Genomic DNA, 19,281 nt, shown 5'->3' on the forward strand with positions numbered 1-19,281 from the left:
CTGTTCACATTTTTCACATTCCCTCAAGTATCACTGTTGTGAAAAAACTGACTTCCACAGAACTGATCTACTCTATGAATATTGTTGTTTGACCTCTATAGTTTCTACCTCTATAGATTAACATCTGAAAAATGGCCCATGCTACAAATAAATAAAAATACAATTGAAACTAAAATGCAATGACACAAAACAAACACACATATTTTCAGGGAGATGTCCACTTCATAACTGCTCTGACCCACTTTATTCAGCATATCCCAACCATATCCCAAACCCCTGCTGCTATTATTGTGTGAAACAAACTCATCATTCATCTACTGAGGTCCACAATTACCCCTGCCCTTTCAATGGATGAACAGAGAGAGAGGAGGAACAGTGAGGAACACTGCACAACCCATGAACTACAGCTCATTAGATTAGTGACGGCTTGCCACTGCAATTAACGGGCAACGGGAACGATTTAGCGCTCCAGTTTCCAGCATTATTCTCTGCATGGGGCAGCCCTATCAATGCACATTTCATGGCCGAAGGAGAGAGGAGCAGCATTTCAATGGGAGACAGGACAGATGAATGCTTGACCGCGCACACTTTATACTAAGTAATTCAGCAGGCTGTGCGATCGCTCACTCACACATGCAGAAATGATTATTACTTTCAATCCTGCCAATGCCTGGTGGATAAAAGTACAGTAGGCTGTAACCGCTATAAATAGTTTTTGTGTGTGACAACCTAACAATGGATTGGTACTTTAAGGGAAAGGCCCAAATTACTGAAGATAAACTGATAGCAGCCAAACTGTCTGAATACTGAGTAACAATAAGGTCAGAATCTTGAATCTCACAATCTTGTCACTTGTTTATAAAGCATTGGTGGTGAATTCTTGATGACAAAATCTTCCCCAGAAATGGAAGTACCTTTTTTCAAGCAAGAAAATTATCTCAGAAGGGGCTGGCTGCTGTGTAGACCCCCACCACAGCAGGAGGAAGCTCGGGACAAGGAGTGGACTTCCAGGCCCTGACACAAACAGGAAGCATGTGAGCCAGGCAACACCTATGCTCAATGCTCCTCTAGCCTTGTCAGTGTGGTCCTCTTATGCCTCTCTCCTCCATTAGCCCTATTTATGCTCTTACCTCACTGCCCTCTCTACCACTTCCCTACCCTGTCTTCTCTTCACTAGTCCATTTCCCTCTCCCCATCCCCTTTCCCAAGTCTTTAAAAGGCTTTGTTTGGTCCTATTTTTCTTCCTGTTGAGCCGCCCAGTAAAATATGTTTACAGCAAAAAGTATTAAATAGTTCCTAAAGCGTTTTAATGACACTATATGTCATCTAGGGTAAACAGAGTCCAATAAGTTCCCATGAAAAGTGATGACAAGTTGGTTTAACTGTCAGATAGCTGTCTTTTTATCTTGGTTGGTTCAGCTGAACTACAGAGAAGGGAGTGTTTTGCCCAGCACAGTTTAACCGTTTTCAGACTTGTATTTCAGCCTTCAGCTGGGGTTGTTATTAAAGTCTGTGCAGTGAAATGCAGTTAGGCAAGTGCAAGAAGAGAGAGGAGTAGAGCAGTTCATGTATAGAACTATGACATTCTCTAACACTGGCACCATGCAGTTAATGATTCACTAACTCCTAGAGGACATTCCAGACATTCATTCAAGTATGCATACTGTATGTATACTTTCTGTATGTATCTTCAACCGATCGCTGCCTGCACCTGCCCGCCTGTCCAGCATCACTACTCTGGACGGCACTGACTTAGAATATGTGGACAACTACAAATACCTAGGTGTCTGGTTAGACTGTAAACTCTCCTTCCAGACTCACATAAAACATCTCAAATCCAAAGTTAAATCTAGAGTTGGCTTCCTATTTCGCAACAAAGCATCCTTCACTCATGCTGCCAAACATACCCTCGTAAAACTGACCATCTTACCGATCCTTGACTTTGGCGATGTCATTTACAAAATAGCCTCCAACACCCTGCTCAACAAATTGGATGCAGTCTATCATAGTGCCACCCGTTTTGTCACCAAAGCCCCATATACTACCCACCACTGCGACCTGTATGCTCTCGTTGGCTGGCCCTCGCTTCATACTCGTCGCCAAACCCACTGGCTCCAGATCATCTACAAGACCCTGCTAGGTAAAGTCCCGCCTTGTCTCTGCTCGCTGGTCACCATAGCTGCACCCACCCATAGCACGCGTTCCAGCAGGTATATCTCACTTGTCACCCCCAAAGCCAATTCCTCCTTTGGCCGCCTCTCCTTCCAGTTCTCTGCTGCCAATGACTGGAACGAACTACAAACATCTCTGGAACTGGAAACACTTATCTCCCTCACTAGCTTTAAGCACCAGCTGTCAGAGCAGCTCACAGATCACTGCACCTGTACATAGCCCATCTATAATTAGCCCAAACAACTACCACTTCCCCTACTGTATTTATTTATTTATTTTGCTCCTTTGCACCCCATTATTTCTACTTTGCACACTCATCTACTGTCAAATCTACCATTCCAGTGTTTAATTGCTATATTGTATTTACTTCGCCACCATGGCCTATTTATTGCCTTTACCTCCCTTATCTCACCTCATTTGCTCACATTGTATATAGATTTATTTTTCTACTGTATTATTGACTGTATGTTTGTTTTATTCCATGTGTAACTCTGTGTTGTTATATGTGTCGAACTGCTTTGCTTTATCTTGGCCAGGTCGCAGTTGTAAATGAGAACTTGTTCTCAACTTGCCTACCTGGTTAAATAAAGGTAAAATATATATATTTTTTAAATGTATTAAACATTTTAATCTCAATAAACACAAAAGCCTGATTCCCTTATAATAACACATAATGAGGGTTTCATTTCCTCAGTAAATAAACAACGGAACACAAAAGTTATACAAATTCAATGGCCTTTGGATAGCATTCATTATTTACTTGTTCCAAACAAATGAAATATCTTAACAGCTGGTAGACAATGATGGGGCGTAATCTTATTTTTCCAATTCCAATACACAGTAGTCATAACAAAAACAACTTAAAGAGTTTTTGTTCGAAGTAAAACGGTCCTATTGTGTTAGTTACTAAAATTTAACTTAATTTTGAGGCACAACTTTGAAGCTGGTCGAAAGTTCCTGGTAATTTCACTTCAAAGCTATCGAATATCTACTGATGCCGAACATATGTCAACAAATACAATCCCAAACAAACCTTCTAAACAAACACTTTACTACACAAAATGCACGTGATGCCATACTCTAGGGTTTGCCCAAATCTCCCATTAACATCAATACACCCAGCAAACAGGTGACGTCTTGAGGACATTTGGCGACGTGCCCATTAAATCCCGAAAGGGTTTCGACACAACGTTATCCCACTGACGGTCTAAGAATGTTCTAAAAATGTTGCGTGATGTACCCAAGGGAACATTCTCTCGGGGACCTATTCATAGTTCCCAGTTTGTCCCGGGGATGTTTTTAGGATGTTCTTGGGACGTTGTGTCATGGTCCCCTGGAGGTTTTGTCTAGTTCCCAGTTTGTAACAGGGACGTCTTTGGGTGGCTGTGACGTTGTGTCATGGTCCACTGAAGGTTTGTCCCAGGGACGTTTTTAGGATGTTCTTGGGACATTGTGTCATGGTCCACTGAAGGTTTCCTGAACATTCTTGGGATGTTGTGTCATGGTCCCCTGGAGGTTTTGTCTAGTTCCTGGTTTGTAACAGGGACGTCTTTCGGGCATACTTGTGACGTTGTGTCATGGTCCGCTGAAGGTTTGTCCCAGGGACGTTTTTAGGATGTCCTTGGGACATTGTGTCATGGTCCACTGAAGGTTTCCTGAACATTCTTGGGATGTTGTGTCATGGTCCCCTGGAGGTTTTGTCACGTGATGGTCCCACATGTCCCAAACCATTATAAGTAAAGTAATGAAATGGTATGAGGGTTTTAAGGTAAGTGGTACGCTGTTCAGCTAATAGTGTACAAATCTTTAATGAATAACAATATGATCACATTTTAAAATGACCCACATGGAATTTGAACTCCGAATTTGGGTATGCTGATCTTTCTGCTGTGCCACAAAGTCTGTCGATTTTAAAAGTCCCTGACACATTCATTACCTACAATACATCTCTGCACTTAGCGAAAGAGTGCCATCTACACTGCTCTTTTAGTTATCAGTTCCTCTGACTATTCTCTCATTGATTTCATTTACTAATTTCAGCAATTTGAGTCTGGGTTTGCATTATATTTGTCTAATGTTGGGGGGGCATATTATTCTGTTTTAATGTTACTCCTGAATCACTACGTGTTTTTAATAGAGCTGAGATTTACTTTGAAGTGCAAGGTGTAGGAATAGGCTTGCTACAGGTGAAATCAGTTACTGATACAGACATGGTGGCATAGCAGGAAGATTGGAATTCCATGAACTAAGATGTTGTGAGTTCAAATCCCAGGTGAGGACATGTTAAGCTATAATTACAGTATGAATAAACATACACAATGTAATCATGTATGTCAAATATGTAACACTGTATGTTAAAAGCTATGTTTGTGGTGTGGGTGTCTCAAGCATTGCCAAAAGACAAAGACACGCACCCCCTAAAGAATGTATTAAAAAAAAGACAAAGCGTTGTGACTGGATCAGTGGTCAGCCCATCAAGGGCTTGGCAACAGTAACAAGGGGTGATGTGTAATTTAAGTAGGGTGCGTGTGCCCTGGGTAAAATGTTTTTTGGGGTGAAGGAGAATGTTTCTTTGCAACCAAGGCACAATGACACAACGTCCCAAGAACGACCTAAAACGTCCTCAGGGACGTCCCCGGACCAACCAGGAACTAGACAAATCCTCCAAGGCACCATGACACAACATCCCAAGAATGTCCTAAAAACATCCTGAGGGACGTCACCGGGACCAACTGGGAACTAGACAAAACCTCCAGGGGACCATGATACAACGTTCTGACAACCTTAGGCCATGGGTGGTTACCTGTTTGGCCTTCTCCAGAGATGTCTGCAGCTTGCGGATCTCCTTCTCATACTGCTCCCTCAGTTTATCCACCTCCTGGTCGTGTGTGGCCACCTCTGCCTTCAGTGCTCCCTTCAGGGCAGTCAGCTCCCTCTCCCTCCTCCTCAGCACCTCCTCCTGCTCCTCCTTGGCCAGCAGCACCTCCTGTAAGTCCAGCTTCATTTGCATCAGGTCCTACACAGCAGGAGAGGAGGAAGTGGTGACAGTGTCTCGCTAAAATCTCACTCTGAGATTAACTGCTACCTCAACAGGTGACGTGCACATAAATCTCCAGCACTGGCATTATTGCCTGAGAAACTCTGCTTCAGCAAATGTGCCAGGAAGAATAACATGTTTACACATTACCAACACTGGCACTACAATGGTATTGATGTGGTGGTTATTATGGGACCGCAAAGCCCTTTCCATGCAGGCTGCTAAGCTCCTCTATGGCAACGCTCTCTCCTCTGAGAGCTGTGGGATCTGGCCTGTGTATTACCTCCATCATGGCATCCTTCTCTCTGTCGGCCACTGCCGTCTTGGCGCCATCCAGCTCGTCGTGCATCTCTGACAGCTGGTCCTGCAGGTCCCTGATCTCCGTCTGGTACTGCTCCCTCTCCATCTTCACCTGGAACAGCCTGCCAGACCACACAGAGCAGCATACAGTCACAACACACACACCATCACCTGAACACCTGCACCCTGCTTCACACAATGGAATGATACCACCTGCGCTCTGTCAGAAACGCCTGTTCTCCAGGCTAACAGGGGCTATGATGAGCACCCGGGCACTGATCTACCAATCACATCACAGTCACACCACCTGCCCACTCCAACTGTAAGGGGTGCGTAACTGGTGGCAGAAAAGTCAGGCGCAGGAGAGCAGAACTCTCAGAAACCACCGGCATCCAGAAATACAACGTATGGGTACAATACCTGTCGCGCACCAGACAACAATGTGCACTTACAACAAACAATTCCGCACAAAGACATGGGGGGAACAGACACGTAATGAGGGAATGAAAACCAGGTGTGTGAGAAAACAAGACAAAACAAATGGAAAATGAAAAATGGATCGGCGATGGCTAAAAGACCGGTGACGTCGACCGCCGAACACCGCCCGAACAAGGAGAGGATCCGACTTCGGCAGAAGTCGTGACACCAACACAGAGAGTGTCTGTTTAGTGACAGGGGGTCCTGCATGCCAATGTAGAGTAAAAAGATTGAACACTACTTATTCCCCAGCTCAGTGTACTTATTCCCACATACTGACATGAACCTTCTTCAAATGAGAGAATCCATTCTTGAAAAATGGAATCAATTATACAATGGCTGAGAGTAGTTGAGTGATTCTTTCTTTATAAGGCGGGCCCCTCTCTGTCTCTGTCTCTTATTTCTATGGAGTCCATGACATAGACGTCTCTATGTCATTAGATTACAGGGGAGTCTGGCTCCACAGGGCCTCCACTTTCAGCTGCCATCCGCCAGGACGGCCAGTCTCTATTGTGATTGTCCATGATCAGGATCAACAAATCCATCCCCAGGTTTAACAGATTAGTCCAACATCAACAGACATTTAAGCCATGATGATATACACTCATCACTTTGTGGGGCTTTGGTGTGGGACTCTGCAGTGTATATTAACACAAAATGTCAGAGGGGAAGGAGAACTATAGGAGGCCATTATGTTCAGACAAAGACAGAAACTCTAATGGCCGAAAAGAGACTGCAAGCCCAAGGAACACATTAGAACATATAATCCCCCTATGACCACAGAAAACAAACTATAACTTTCTCCTCCACAAAAACGATAAAAGGTATAGATAAAACAACTTTTTCCCAATAAGAGTTGTACATCTGAGGATTATTCCCATTGTGCTGGTTTCTTAAGCCGGGCTTTGTCGACCTGTCACTCCTTGCCTCACAGTGTATGCCCTGGTCTGGTGGTCAGTCACTTACTCCTCCAGTGTGGTGCGGAGCTCAGCCTCTGTTTTGGCCAGTTTGTCCCTCAGTCGGGAGCATTCCTCCTGGCTCCTTTCCAGCTCCGTCTGCAGGTCCTTCACCCCCGCTCTGGCCTTTTCATGGGCCTCAGTCAGACCCATCTGCTTCTTTAACGCGCAAGGACACACACATACACTTTAATAAAACACCATTCCTCTCAACACACCAAATAAATATGAAATGCATGGCGTTCATAGTATAGTATCTGAATTACAGTTTTGACAACGAACTATCTAACCAAATAACTCAGTGGCTGTGATGTCTACTGGTCTGCTTAAGTTAGCTATTAGCACCAATAGGATTATTGTGTCTTAAGAGGCAGGAGCCAGGGATTCTCATGTCCTGCACAGACATTTAAGATAACAGCTAGATTCAACATGTATGACATTGCACCATAGTATTACCTTGGTTTGCTCCTCCAGCTGCTTTTTCAGTTCAACAACATCCTTCTCCAGCGCCACCCTCTGTTCCTCTAGGGCTTTGGCTTGGGTAGCTATGTCAGGAGACTGGGAGGGGGAACAGAGACAGGAGTTATATTTGACTCCATTTCCCCTTTCAAAATCATTCACAATATATTTGCATGATAGCGTTTTCGTACAATACAAAAACATGTCGGTTGCTTCGGTTCATGGCAGATCTCAATGAACAAAAGGAAGGGTGGTGACTAGTTTCTCTCCATACTGCACTGGTTTACACATGGCAGCCAGTGGAGGCTGGTGGGAGGAGCTATTGGAGGAATGGCTCATTGTAATGGTTGGAATGAAATATATGGAACGGAGTTAAACATGCGTGTGATACCGTTCCATTTTTTTCCATTCCAGCCATTACAATGAGCCCGTCCTCCTATAGCTCCTCCCATCAGCCTCCACTGTTGGAGGTGGTAACCACAGTGGCTGTTGTCAATGCTAGGTCAACACAGCCTTGTGGCTTGTATGCTGCTCACTAAGCGAAAGCTTCTGGCCTAAGGCTAAGATAAGAGGCTCACAGATTTAGCTGTTTGTTGAGTTTAATTACGACAACTCCACAACAATGCCTCACTTTGTTGTCGCTCCCCGCTGCCCGTGACTTTAATGTCTGGATCTTCTCAAACACCAGGTTGACCTTCCTCTTGGTGGTGTCCTCGTTATCAGTGCTCCTGCGGGGACACACACACACGCACACACACAGTCAGAACACAGGTGCACTCCAACACTCGACTGATCTGAGGGTAAAGAGGGGTCTCTGTGTGTGGTAGGTGGATCAGATCAGGGTCTAATCCCAGACTGTTCTGGTTCCTGCTCTGCCGGGGGCCAACTGCTTTGATGTGTCACCTCGCGACCTGCTCAACCTCATTACAGCCATCCATTAGGAGGCACATTCAGGGGAATGTGTCTCCCTCCATCCCTGGCCATGCTATACAACTGGGCTGTATGCAGGGTGCACCCTCTTTCTTCCTATATTGGACAGAAAATGAACAGAACATTGGGTTGCCACAACCCGGGGAAGGTTCTAAGGTTCCATTCCATTCCACTACCTGCCAGGGGAGTTCTAGCCCCCCTCCTTCATAAAAGTTTAATAACTTCAGCTGGTGAATGTTTGTCCTTTCTTTGATGACTCAGCACACCACTTCCATCTGTGTTCCTTTCCATTGACTTCTGACTCCTGACCTGTGACCTGACACATCCAAAGCAGTTTCCTGAACTTGCTGGGCAGCGACCAAGCCTGGAGCACACATGGAATGTAGACACTTAGGAACTAAGGCACTTTAGATGTTTAGGATTTAAAATGCAAATCTTCTAAAACTATGGACACAAATGTACAGTCGAACCATGACAGAATGCTCTGTGAGAGACACAGAACTTGACTGGGATTGGATCGGAACTCCAAGATCCAGCTTTACTGATGCTGTGATTTACATGTTATCCTATTGGATATATGCACTGGACTTTCAGACTTGGCTTCTTGACGAACATACTTGGTTTAAGCTTTGTAACCCCCCCCCCCCAAAAGCCTTTTAACCTAGTCTAGCTATAAAACTTTCAGAGAGTGAAACCAGCTACGCTATAGCTTTAGCTGGTGTAGCTTGGTACTGAACAACAACAAAACTGTCTAGCACCTCATCTTACTATTTAATAATATAAACCATCATGTATCACCCTTACCAGTTCATCTATCTAAACCAAGAAGTACACCATAGAAATACTAATCTGAGATGCTTCCCACCGATAACTCCTCCATTTCCCCCTACTGTAAGTGATGGTATTTATAGCATGGGGTGAAAGGTGAACATCAAGAATCAGGTGATAAGCAGAGCAGGGTTGATACCCTACATTCCTCAGTAGAGAGGGAGAGAGAGAAATGGGAAGAGGAACGAACACCACTAAGCAGCTGCATCGACCACAGCTTAGATATGGAGGTGGAGACTGAATGGGAGTATAAATTCCTTCACTTTTATCACAAACAGTCAGACTCAGATAAAAAACATTTAAGTGCTCCATTGTGGCATTTTGTTTTTCAAATTATGCTTTACTTAAAGATGCACTATGCAGAAATCGTTCCTCCATTTCCTGTTTGCAAAATGTTTAATAGTTTGCTTAATTTCAGTTTATGTGGCAAAAGAAGCAAGTATACTGTATAGAATCATTGTACCATCTAAACCACTGTGATTTTTTTTCCCATAACCAAAAATATTGTATTTTCAGCTGTTTGAAGCTGGTGTACAAAACCAAAAGTAAAAAAGGCAAAAACAAAACTTAAGAATGGGAAGCATAGAAATAACGCACATAGAACAGATCTACCGTTTCATAGACTTTCTTTCAATGAGGATGACAGCGTTTCTATGTGAATTTCTATGTGAATTTGGTGGGGTAGCCCAAAAAGTTACATATTGCAGCTTTAAGAGTGTAACTTGGCACATGTTATGTTTAGACTGTGCAGTTTACTGCCCGCTGCATAGTGAAAGTGGTACTCATGGCGTCATCATCGTATAGCATTTAGCCGTACCCTTCTCCTACTTCTCCTCTGTTCCTCTGGTGATGTAGAGGTTAATCCAGGTCCTGCAGTGCCTAGCCCCACTCCCACTCCCCAGGTGCTCTCATTTGTTGACTTCTGTAACCGTAAAAGCCTTGGTTTCATGCATGTTAACATGAGAAGCCTACTCCCTAAGTTTGTTTTACTCACTGCTTTAGCACACTCTGCCAATTCGGATGTCTTAGCCGTGTCTGAATCCTGGCTTAGGAAAACCACCAAAAACCCTGAAATCTCCATCGTCAACGAGAACATTTCCCGCCAAGATAGAACTGCCAAAGGGGGCGGTGTTGCAATCTACTGCAAAGATAGCCTGCAGAGTTCTGTATTACTATCCAAGTCTGTACCCAAACAATTCGAGCTTCTACTTCTAAAAATTCACCTTTCCAGAAACAAGTGTTTCACTGTTGCCGCTTGCTATAGACCTCCCTCTGCCCCCAGCTGTGCCTTCGATACCATATGTGAATTGATTGCCCCCCATCTATCTTCTGAGCTCGTGCTACTAGGTGACCTAAACTGGGACATGCTTAACATCCCGGCCATCCTACAATCTAAAATAGATGCCCTCAATCTCACACAAATTATCAATGAAACTACCAGGTACAACTCCAAATCCGTAAACACGGGCACCCTCATAGATGTCATCCTAACTAACTCGCCCTCCAAATACACCTCTGCTGTTTTCAATCAAGATCTCAGCGATCACTGCCTCATTGCCTGCATCCGTAATGGGTCTGCGACCAAGCTGTCAAACGCTCCCTAAAACACTTCTGCGAGCAGGCCTTTCTAATCGACCTGGCCGGGGTATCCTGGAATGACATTGACCTCATCCCGTCAGTAGATGATGCCTGGCTATTCTTTAAAAGTGCCTTCCTCACCATCTTAAATAAGCATGCCCCATTCAAAAAATGTAGAACTAGGAATAGATATAGTCCTTGGTTCACTCCAGAACTGTCTGCCCTTGACCAGCACAAAATCATCCTGTGGCGTTCTGCATTAGCATCGAATAGCCCCCGTGATACGCAACTTTTCAGGGAAGTTAGGAACCAATATACACAAGCAGTTAGGAAAGCTAAGGCTAGCTTTTCAAACAGAAATTTGCATCCTGTAGTACTAACTCAAAAAAGTTCTGGGACACTGTAAAGTCCATGGAGAATAAGAGCACCTCCTCCCAGCTGTCCACCGCTCTGAGGCTAGGAAACACTGTCACCAGCAATAAATCCACTATAATTGAGAATTTCAATAAGCATTTCTCTTCGGCTGGCCATGCTTTCCACCTGGCTACCCCTACCCCGGTCAACTGCCCGGCACCCTCCACAGCAACCCGCCAAAGCCCCCACCATTTGTCCTTCACCCAAATCCAGATAGCTGATGTTCTGAAAGAGCTGCAAAATCTGGACACCTACAAATCAGCTGGGCTAGACAATCTGGACCCTCTCTTTCTAAAATTATCTGCCGAAATTGTTGCAACCCCTATTACTAGCCTGTTCAACCTCTCTTTCGTTTCGTCTGAGATTCCCAAAGATTGGAAAGCTGCCGCGGTCATCCCCCTCTTCAAAGGGGGTAACACTCTAGACCCAAACTGCTACAGACCTATATCTATCCTACCCTGTCTTTCTAAGGTCTCCGAAAGCCATGTTAACAAACAGATTACCGATCATTCCGAATCCCACCGTACCTTCTCCGCTATGCAATCTGGTTTCAGAGCTGGTCATGGGTGCACCTCAGCCATGCACAAGGTCCTAAACGACATCATAACCGCCATCGATAAGAGACATTACTGCGCAGCCGTATTCATCGACCTGGCCAAGGCTTTCGACTCTGTCAATCGCCACATTCTTATTGGCAGACTCGACAGCCTTGGTTTCTCAAATGATTGCCTCGCCTGGTTTACCAACTACTTCTCTGATAGAGTTCAGTGTGTCAAATCGGAGGGCCTGTTGTCCGGACCTCTGGCAGTCTCTATGGGGGTGCCACAGGGTTCAAACCTCGGGCCGACTCTCTTCTCTGTATACATCAATGATGTTGCTCTTGCTGCTGGTGATTCTCTGATACACCTCTACGCAGACGACACCATTCTGTATACTTCTGGCCCCTCTTTGGACACTGTGTTAACTAACCTCCAGACGAGCTTCAATGCCATACAACTCTCCTTCCGTGTCCTCCAACTGCTCTTAAATGCAAGTAAAACTAAATGCATGCTATTCAACCGATCGCTGCCCGCACCTGCTCGCCCGCCCAGCATCACTACTCTGGACGGCTCTGACTTAGAATAAGTAGACAACTACAAATACCTAGGTGTCTGGTTAGACTGTAAACTCTCCTTCCAGACTCACATTAAGCATCTCCAATCCAAAATTAAATCTAGAATCGGCTTCCTATATCGCAACAAAGCATCCTTCACTCATGCTGCCAAACATACCCTCATAAAACTGACCATCCTACCAATCCTCGACTTCGGTGATGTCATCTATAAAATAGCCTCCAACACTCTACTCAACAAACTGGATGCAGTCTATCACAGTGCCATCCGTTTTGTCACCAAAGCCCCATACACTACCCACCATTGCGACCTGTACGCTCTCGTTGGTTGGCCCTCGCTTCATACTCGTCGCCAAACCCACTGGCTACAGGTTATCTACAAGTCTCTGCTAGGTAAAGCCCCGCCTTATCTCAGCTCACTGGTCACCATAGCAGCACCCACTCGTAGCACACGCTCCAGCAGGTGTATCTCACTGGTCACCCCCAAAGCCAGTTCCTCCTTTGGTCGTCTTTCCTTCCAGTTCTCTGCTGCCAATGACTGGAATGAACTGCAAAAATCTCTGAAGCTGGAAACACTTATCTCCCTCACTAGCTTTAAGCACCAGCTGTCAGAGCAGCTCACAGATTACTGCACCTGTACATAGCCCATCTATAATTTAGCCCAAACAACTACCGCTTCCCCTACTCTATTTATTTATTTATTTATTTTGCTCCTTTGCACCCCATTATTTATATTTCTACTTTGCACGTTCTTCCACTGCAAATGTACCATTCCAATGTTTTACTTGCTATATTGTATTTACCTCGCCACCATGGCCTTTTTTTGCCTTTACCACCCTTATCTCACCTCATTTGCTCACATTGAATATAGACTTATTTTTCTACTGTATTATTGACTGTATGTTTTGTTTATTCCATGTGTAACTCTGTGTTGTTGTATGTGTCGAATTGCTATGCTTTATCTTGGCCAGGTCGCAGTTGCAAATGAGACTAGCCTACCTGGTTAAATAAAGGTGAAATAAAATAAAAAATAAAAAATCATGTTGCCTACTAGTGTATTAATATATTAGCAATTCATACAAATAAAATGCCATTAATACCCTTTGAATATAATAGACATTTCTGTAAAACTGGAAAATGTTCTGCGATAAAAAGTGAACCGGGAACATTACATCAGTGAGGTAAAAACTCACCCATCCTTGAGGTAATTAAACAAAATCTGTTTTGCCGTCTCTTCATGTGTTTGTTGTGAAAGCTCCTGCTGACCTTTCAAAAGATCAGGTGTCACCTGGATGCAAGAGGAAATAAACAGAGAGCCATCAGAGTTCTGACAGATACTTTCACATGCAGCTACGTAGTAATAGAGAATGATTTGTTAAACAACTAACCTAACTGTAATCATAAATAATGTATTGTTTACCTGCACATCCATATCTGCACTAGGCTTCTTGCCCAAGTTAGAGGAAGGCATGGATAGAGAGGTTGTAGCCACACTTGTTAAAATCTTTGTGCTTGGTGAAGATTGACCATCCTCAGCATCTGTACTGTCCAGGGGTAACGTAGAGGAGCGATTTAGCACCGCCTTATACCCCTGGATGGAGCCTGCTGCTTTAGAGGTCATGCTCTGAGGGGAGCCAGGAGCACTGCTACCACAGGCCGTAGCTTTGGCACTTGGCTTCCCCTCCACCGCTGTCACCCAGGAGTCTTTACTCCCAGACACCTTCTGCAGATACAGCTGTGAGGGGCGGAGGACGTGCTCCGTGGACCTCCCCTGGTTCTTGCTAAACTCATCCATGTATTCCGACTCTCCCTGGAGGCTAAAGGGAAGGGCGCTGTCCACACTCCTAGAGCGCTTCCTGTCCTCTGGGTTAATCCTGTTCCTGCGGCCCGCCCTGCCCCGTCGCTGGTGACCACCATCCTTACCGTCAAACTTGCCGATGAGCTCATCCACGCCGGGGATGGAGCCTGTGTCAATGTCTCGGCCTGTGCCGGGTTGGAAGGGGATGTAGCGTCGGTTCTGGTGGCGGTTGATGGTATCTGCGTACAGCGCCTCCAGCTGGTCGGTAGAGGAGGTAGAGGAGTGGCGGGAGCGGGACGAGGACTGCAGCACGGGGCCGCTAGAGTCAACTCTGCGCAGGGGGAGGACGTCTGGCTCATGGTGGCTGCGGTTCAGGCTAGAGTTGGCACTGCTAATGGATCTGGCGGACCGGCAGGAAGCCTTGGTCTGTTCACTGGTAGGGCTGGACACAGCATAGGGCTGGGGTATGGGGACACGTTGGGGCAGCTGGGGCTGGGGTGGAGACTGAGACTGGGGTGGAGACGGGGGTTTGGATTGTGGCAGAGACTGGGGTTGGGGTTTGGACAGGTGCTGAGACTTGGGTTTGGACTGGGGCTGGGCCACCTGGGTCTGAGTCTTAGACTGTGGCTGAGCCAGCTGGGCTTGAGGCTTGGATTGAGACTGGACTAGTTTGGTTTGAGGCTTAGAGGGGGCTGGCTGGGGCTGGGGCTTGGGCTGAGGCTGTGTTCTCTTCTGCAGGGCAGGACTCCTATGATCCAGGCTGGATGACCTGGCATGGGCGACTACTGGGGAGGTGGATCTGGGAGAAGAGCCCTGGTAGGTGCTCCCAGTCTCCGCCAGGGACATCGGCCGGGGAGGCAGGCTGTGGTTATCATCCAGGTTCAAGGTGTTTTTCTCTGGGTCATAAGGCTTGAGGATCTCTGGGTGCCTTTGGAAGTTCAGCAGGGTGGACGCTGGCTTCTTCCCCTGCTCTGTGACTCCATTGTGAGAGCCCCCAAACTGCATCTGCTTCTGGGACCTGTACTCAACAAAGGGGCTGTCAGAAACAGCCTCCCTGCTTCCTTTGAAGTCATACTCATGGTAGTTGTCAATAAAGGAGCCCTGTGTGTCATTGTAGCCATTACTATTAGGATCTGTATAGGAGTTGGACCCACGGTCCTGGTTGTTCAGCACCACGTACGGGTGTCCATCAATCCCCTGGACCCTAATGCTGAGGCCATAGGAGCCAGCTCCATTGTGAGGCCTGGAAGAGCGGGCCGGCTGATTGACTCTGTACGACTCCATCAGGAATGCAGCAAGATAATAAATCCCTCTCCCTGGATCAGGCCCACCTCTGTAAAAAAAGGGCATAATCTGGTTTAGTCTGAAATGAGATGCCATCAGATTTAATAACGTCAGCAAATGTTTCACTGCTCCATGGCCTGCTAATGAGAGTTAAAGCCTCACAACATTTGATTATGTCATCTGGTCTAATTTTCCTTTTTTCTGTACATAATGGTCTCTGTGTCTAGAGAGTGGTTCCACAAAGAGCACCCTAACTGTTCAGCTCCACCACAGGTTGCCTAGCAGTTAAGAGCATTGGGCCAGTAACCAAAAGGTTGATGGTTCGAATCCCCGAGCCGGCAAGGTGGCAAAATCTGCCATTCTGCCCTTGAGCAAGGCAGTTAACCCAACAACTGCTCCCCGGGCACCGATGATGCCGAATAAGGCAGCCCCCTGCACCTCTCTGATTCAGAGGGGTTGGGTTAAATGCGGTGCAATGCATTCAGTTGTGCAACTGACTAGGTTCTCCCTTTTCCTGCCAAATGAAGGAGTGAGACACTGCACTGCCCTAAAATAACATAAGAGAGGCCAGTCTTTATCAACACACTGAACTTGAAAAACAGTGAATCAACATTTGCTACACTCTTTTGAAGGGCAAATATGACCAGGTACTGTATACGAAACCATAACAAGCAGGTTACTAACTGGCATCTTAATCCTCTGTAATTGGCTGTTACTAACAGGCATAAGTGAATAATTATATACATGGTGTGAATGAATATTTACTGCACATAAAGGTGTAAGCAGGTCTAATGGCCTGACAATAAAAAACTGGTATCACAGCTTAGTGACAGACTCCAACGATATGTCACACTACACCTGGAAATCCCATGACTGTGCGTAGCTGTAGCCTATACAGTAACCTTCTTGAATGTCTTTGCTAGTGAATGTGTGTGTGTGTGTGTGTGTGTGTGTGTGTGTGTGTGTGTGTGTGTGTGTGTGTGTGTGTGTGTGTGTGTGTGTGTGTGTGTGTGTGTGTGTGTGTGTGTGTGTGTGTGTGTGTGTGTGTGTGTGTCTATCTGTGAATCTATTGTACCAACCTCTGCCAATCCTTGTAAAATACACTGTGATTTGCAGTCCCTGTAAAGGGCCCTGGTTGGTGTAACAGTGTAGAGGGCCCTGGTTGGTGTAACAGTGTAGAGGGCCCTGGTTGGTGTAACAGTGTAGAGGGCCCTGGTTGGTGTAACAGTGTAGAGGGCCCTGGTTGGTGTAACAGTGTAGAGGGCCCTGGTTGGTGTAACAGTGTAGAGGGCCCTGGTTGGTGTAACAGTGTAGAGGGCCCTGGTTGGTGTAACAGTGTAGAGGGCCCTGGTTGGTGTAACAGTGTAGAGGGCCCTGGTTGGTGTAACAGTGTAGAGGGCCCTGGTTGGTGTAACAGTGTAGAGGGCCCTGGTTGGTGTAACAGTGTAGAGGGCCCTGGTTGGTGTAACAGTGTAGAGGGCCCTGGTTGGTGTAACAGTGTAGAGGGCCCTGGTTGGTGTAACAGTGTACCATGGGAGGAGCAGGGTAATAGACCTACAGCAGTGCCATTGTCATCAACCCCACTTAACACCACAGCATTAAGAGAGGCACTACACCACTGAAGACAGGAACATGTGCTGATAGGTTCAACTGTTTCTACTATACTTGTCAAAAATATACACAAGTAACTGAATATTTAGACCACCTTGATACTATTGGGTATTCACATTATAACACACAGATAAAGTAAAGATCAAGTTCTTTGACTCAAGTATCTGAGTGTCTTCTGAGTAAAGACATATATTTGTGAATTATCTGCCAGATTACAAGTAGTGTGTAGTCTGAAGCTGAGGACAGAGCATAGGGTCATTTGACCCTAAGAAACAGGTCTGTATCAGCTAACAGGAAGGCCAGCAGAGACACACAGCATCACAGACATCAGTGGGCACCATGTGTTTGTATAGACAATGGGCTCTTATCAGAGACCTGTAGGCTCAGCTGATAATGTCCTATTCCACCCCCAAACAAACAAATGCATAGATGAATGTCATGAATGGCCTGGTGTTACAATAGCAGGACAAATGGTGAAAGGGATGGGAGGGCTATGATTAGGAAACAAAGGTAACAGCAGATAATGTCACTTTGTAATGAAATGCACAGACATGCCCGCAAGGCCTTTGAGGAAATCTCAATAAATCACTCTTTCAAACTGAAAACGAGTGTTGCCTACTGCTCTACAGAATTGAACCAGCATGTTGATATAGAAGCGATGCAGCAGGCTCTTCCTGATTCTATTAATACTCAGAGGACAGAACATCATACTTTCCAGCCATTGAAGGGAAGGGAGAACAATGAGACCAAGTTAGCCCCTTGTCCAAAAGGAAAGGCACTGTGGAGGACAGAAAACAGCAGAAGACAATACAATAGCCTCTTTCACACCAAGTATCACATGTATCCAACAACACAAGGGCTGTGAGGTGTGATTGCAGCTCTTTTCCTCTCATTGTGTTACTCTCTGCAAGGGAGGAAACACTTGCTGAGCCAATTTCTCCCCCCTGCTCCCCTGCGATCCATAACTAGAGCACTACCCTCACCACGGTCCCCATACACCTCAGACCAAAGGTCAGTGCTGAGAGTGGGTTAGGATGTCAAGGCCCTGTCTTTGATCTTTCCAGGGAAAGATTGAGAACAGAAAAAAAGGAGAATAATCTACATGTGCAGTGCACTGACGGGTTCTCTACATCATGGGGGTGTGTTGTTATCACAATACACCATTCAGGCCTGTAAAAGACAACTATAGGAGAGCACATTAGGACACTGCCTTGATTCCAGATTAAAAACGGAATACAAAAGAGTTACATTCATGGCAGATTTGATATTATTACTGTACTCATGACAGATTGAGTGTATTCATATTCCAGGGAGAGCTATTAAGCCTTAGAAATATTATGCAATTCATAATTCAAAATCCCTAAAACAGATTATTTATGGAAGAAAATCAGTTACTTATAGCATGTTATGACATGTAGATCTCATGCATTCATACCATGTACATAACAGCAAGTAATGGAAAACCAGGAGAAAAGAGGTGGACATTTTATTCCAAGAAAATTGCTCTTGGGTAAAGTTAGCCATGCATGGTTTTAATAATTGTTCCATACTGAATACATTAATTAATCTATTCATATTACAGAATGTGGTATATGATATTAAAGAATGTGTAACATGTTTGATTAAAAATAATTTTGGAATGCTGAATAGATTCATTTAGTATACAACAATTCTTCAAATTCTAAATACTGTAAGTAATTTCTACAATGTATAAATTGTATACAAACATATTCCTCTTTAATATCTATTGACTTAATAGAAGTACTGTGTAAAAAAAAAAATTGCACTGCTATTTTAATTGGAACAGGGCAAGATGAGCAAAGTTTTCAAAAGTTTATACTGATGCTTTAGTTTAGGGTACAACAGGTGGTTTAACTTCTTATTTACATTAACATGAAATAACTCGATTTTGAATGTAGTTTTCTCTATGATGATTATTTTAAACAAGTAAACAATTTATCTAAATATGTGTTTATAGCGGCCACTGCCCAGTAAGTAAACTAAAGTTCCCACGCTATGACGCATTCAATGACTACTGTAACAAAAAGTGCAAGAAGAGAAACTTGTCACTTACCAGCTGCGCTTTACGAACAATAATCGCGTATTAGTTGTTCAATAATGGCCACACGTTTAAGTGGCATACTCCACGGAATTGTTCAATATCTATTTGTTGCAGGTCATGTTTTCTGAGTAAATTCAGTTTAGAGACGCCTGAAGCTCTGCAATACCCCGCCCCCTGCTAAGAACTCTGTAAACCCGCCCATCTCAAACCCTACTACCAAACACTAAACCTCAAAACACTGACCTAGGACCAGATTGACAATGT

The 19,281-nt window shown here is 45.0% G+C and overlaps 1 protein-coding gene across 2 annotated transcripts in view; it reads right to left on the reverse strand.

The window, feature by feature from the left end:
* Positions 1–19,175, reverse strand: part of LOC139576068 (cingulin-like protein 1) — a 37,710-nt gene extending 18,535 nt beyond the window's left edge. For both annotated transcript variants that reach the window (XM_071401718.1, XM_071401717.1), the window contains exons 1-8: positions 19,030–19,175; positions 13,683–15,393; positions 13,456–13,550; positions 8,033–8,129; positions 7,399–7,500; positions 6,953–7,101; positions 5,493–5,631; positions 4,976–5,188 (exon numbers count right to left, since the gene is read on the reverse strand). In XM_071401718.1, coding sequence (XP_071257819.1) covers positions 4,976–5,188; positions 5,493–5,631; positions 6,953–7,101; positions 7,399–7,500; positions 8,033–8,129; positions 13,456–13,550; positions 13,683–15,344 — 2,457 coding nt within the window. In that variant the 5' untranslated portion in view covers positions 15,345–15,393; positions 19,030–19,175. The remainder of the gene's footprint in view (positions 1–4,975; positions 5,189–5,492; positions 5,632–6,952; positions 7,102–7,398; positions 7,501–8,032; positions 8,130–13,455; positions 13,551–13,682; positions 15,394–19,029) is intronic.
* Between the last annotated feature and the right edge of the window lie 106 nt (positions 19,176–19,281).

The sequence above is a fragment of the Salvelinus alpinus genome, chromosome 5 (assembly GCF_045679555.1).
Source record: "Salvelinus alpinus chromosome 5, SLU_Salpinus.1, whole genome shotgun sequence".
NCBI classification, from domain to species: Eukaryota; Metazoa; Chordata; class Actinopteri; order Salmoniformes; family Salmonidae; genus Salvelinus; species Salvelinus alpinus.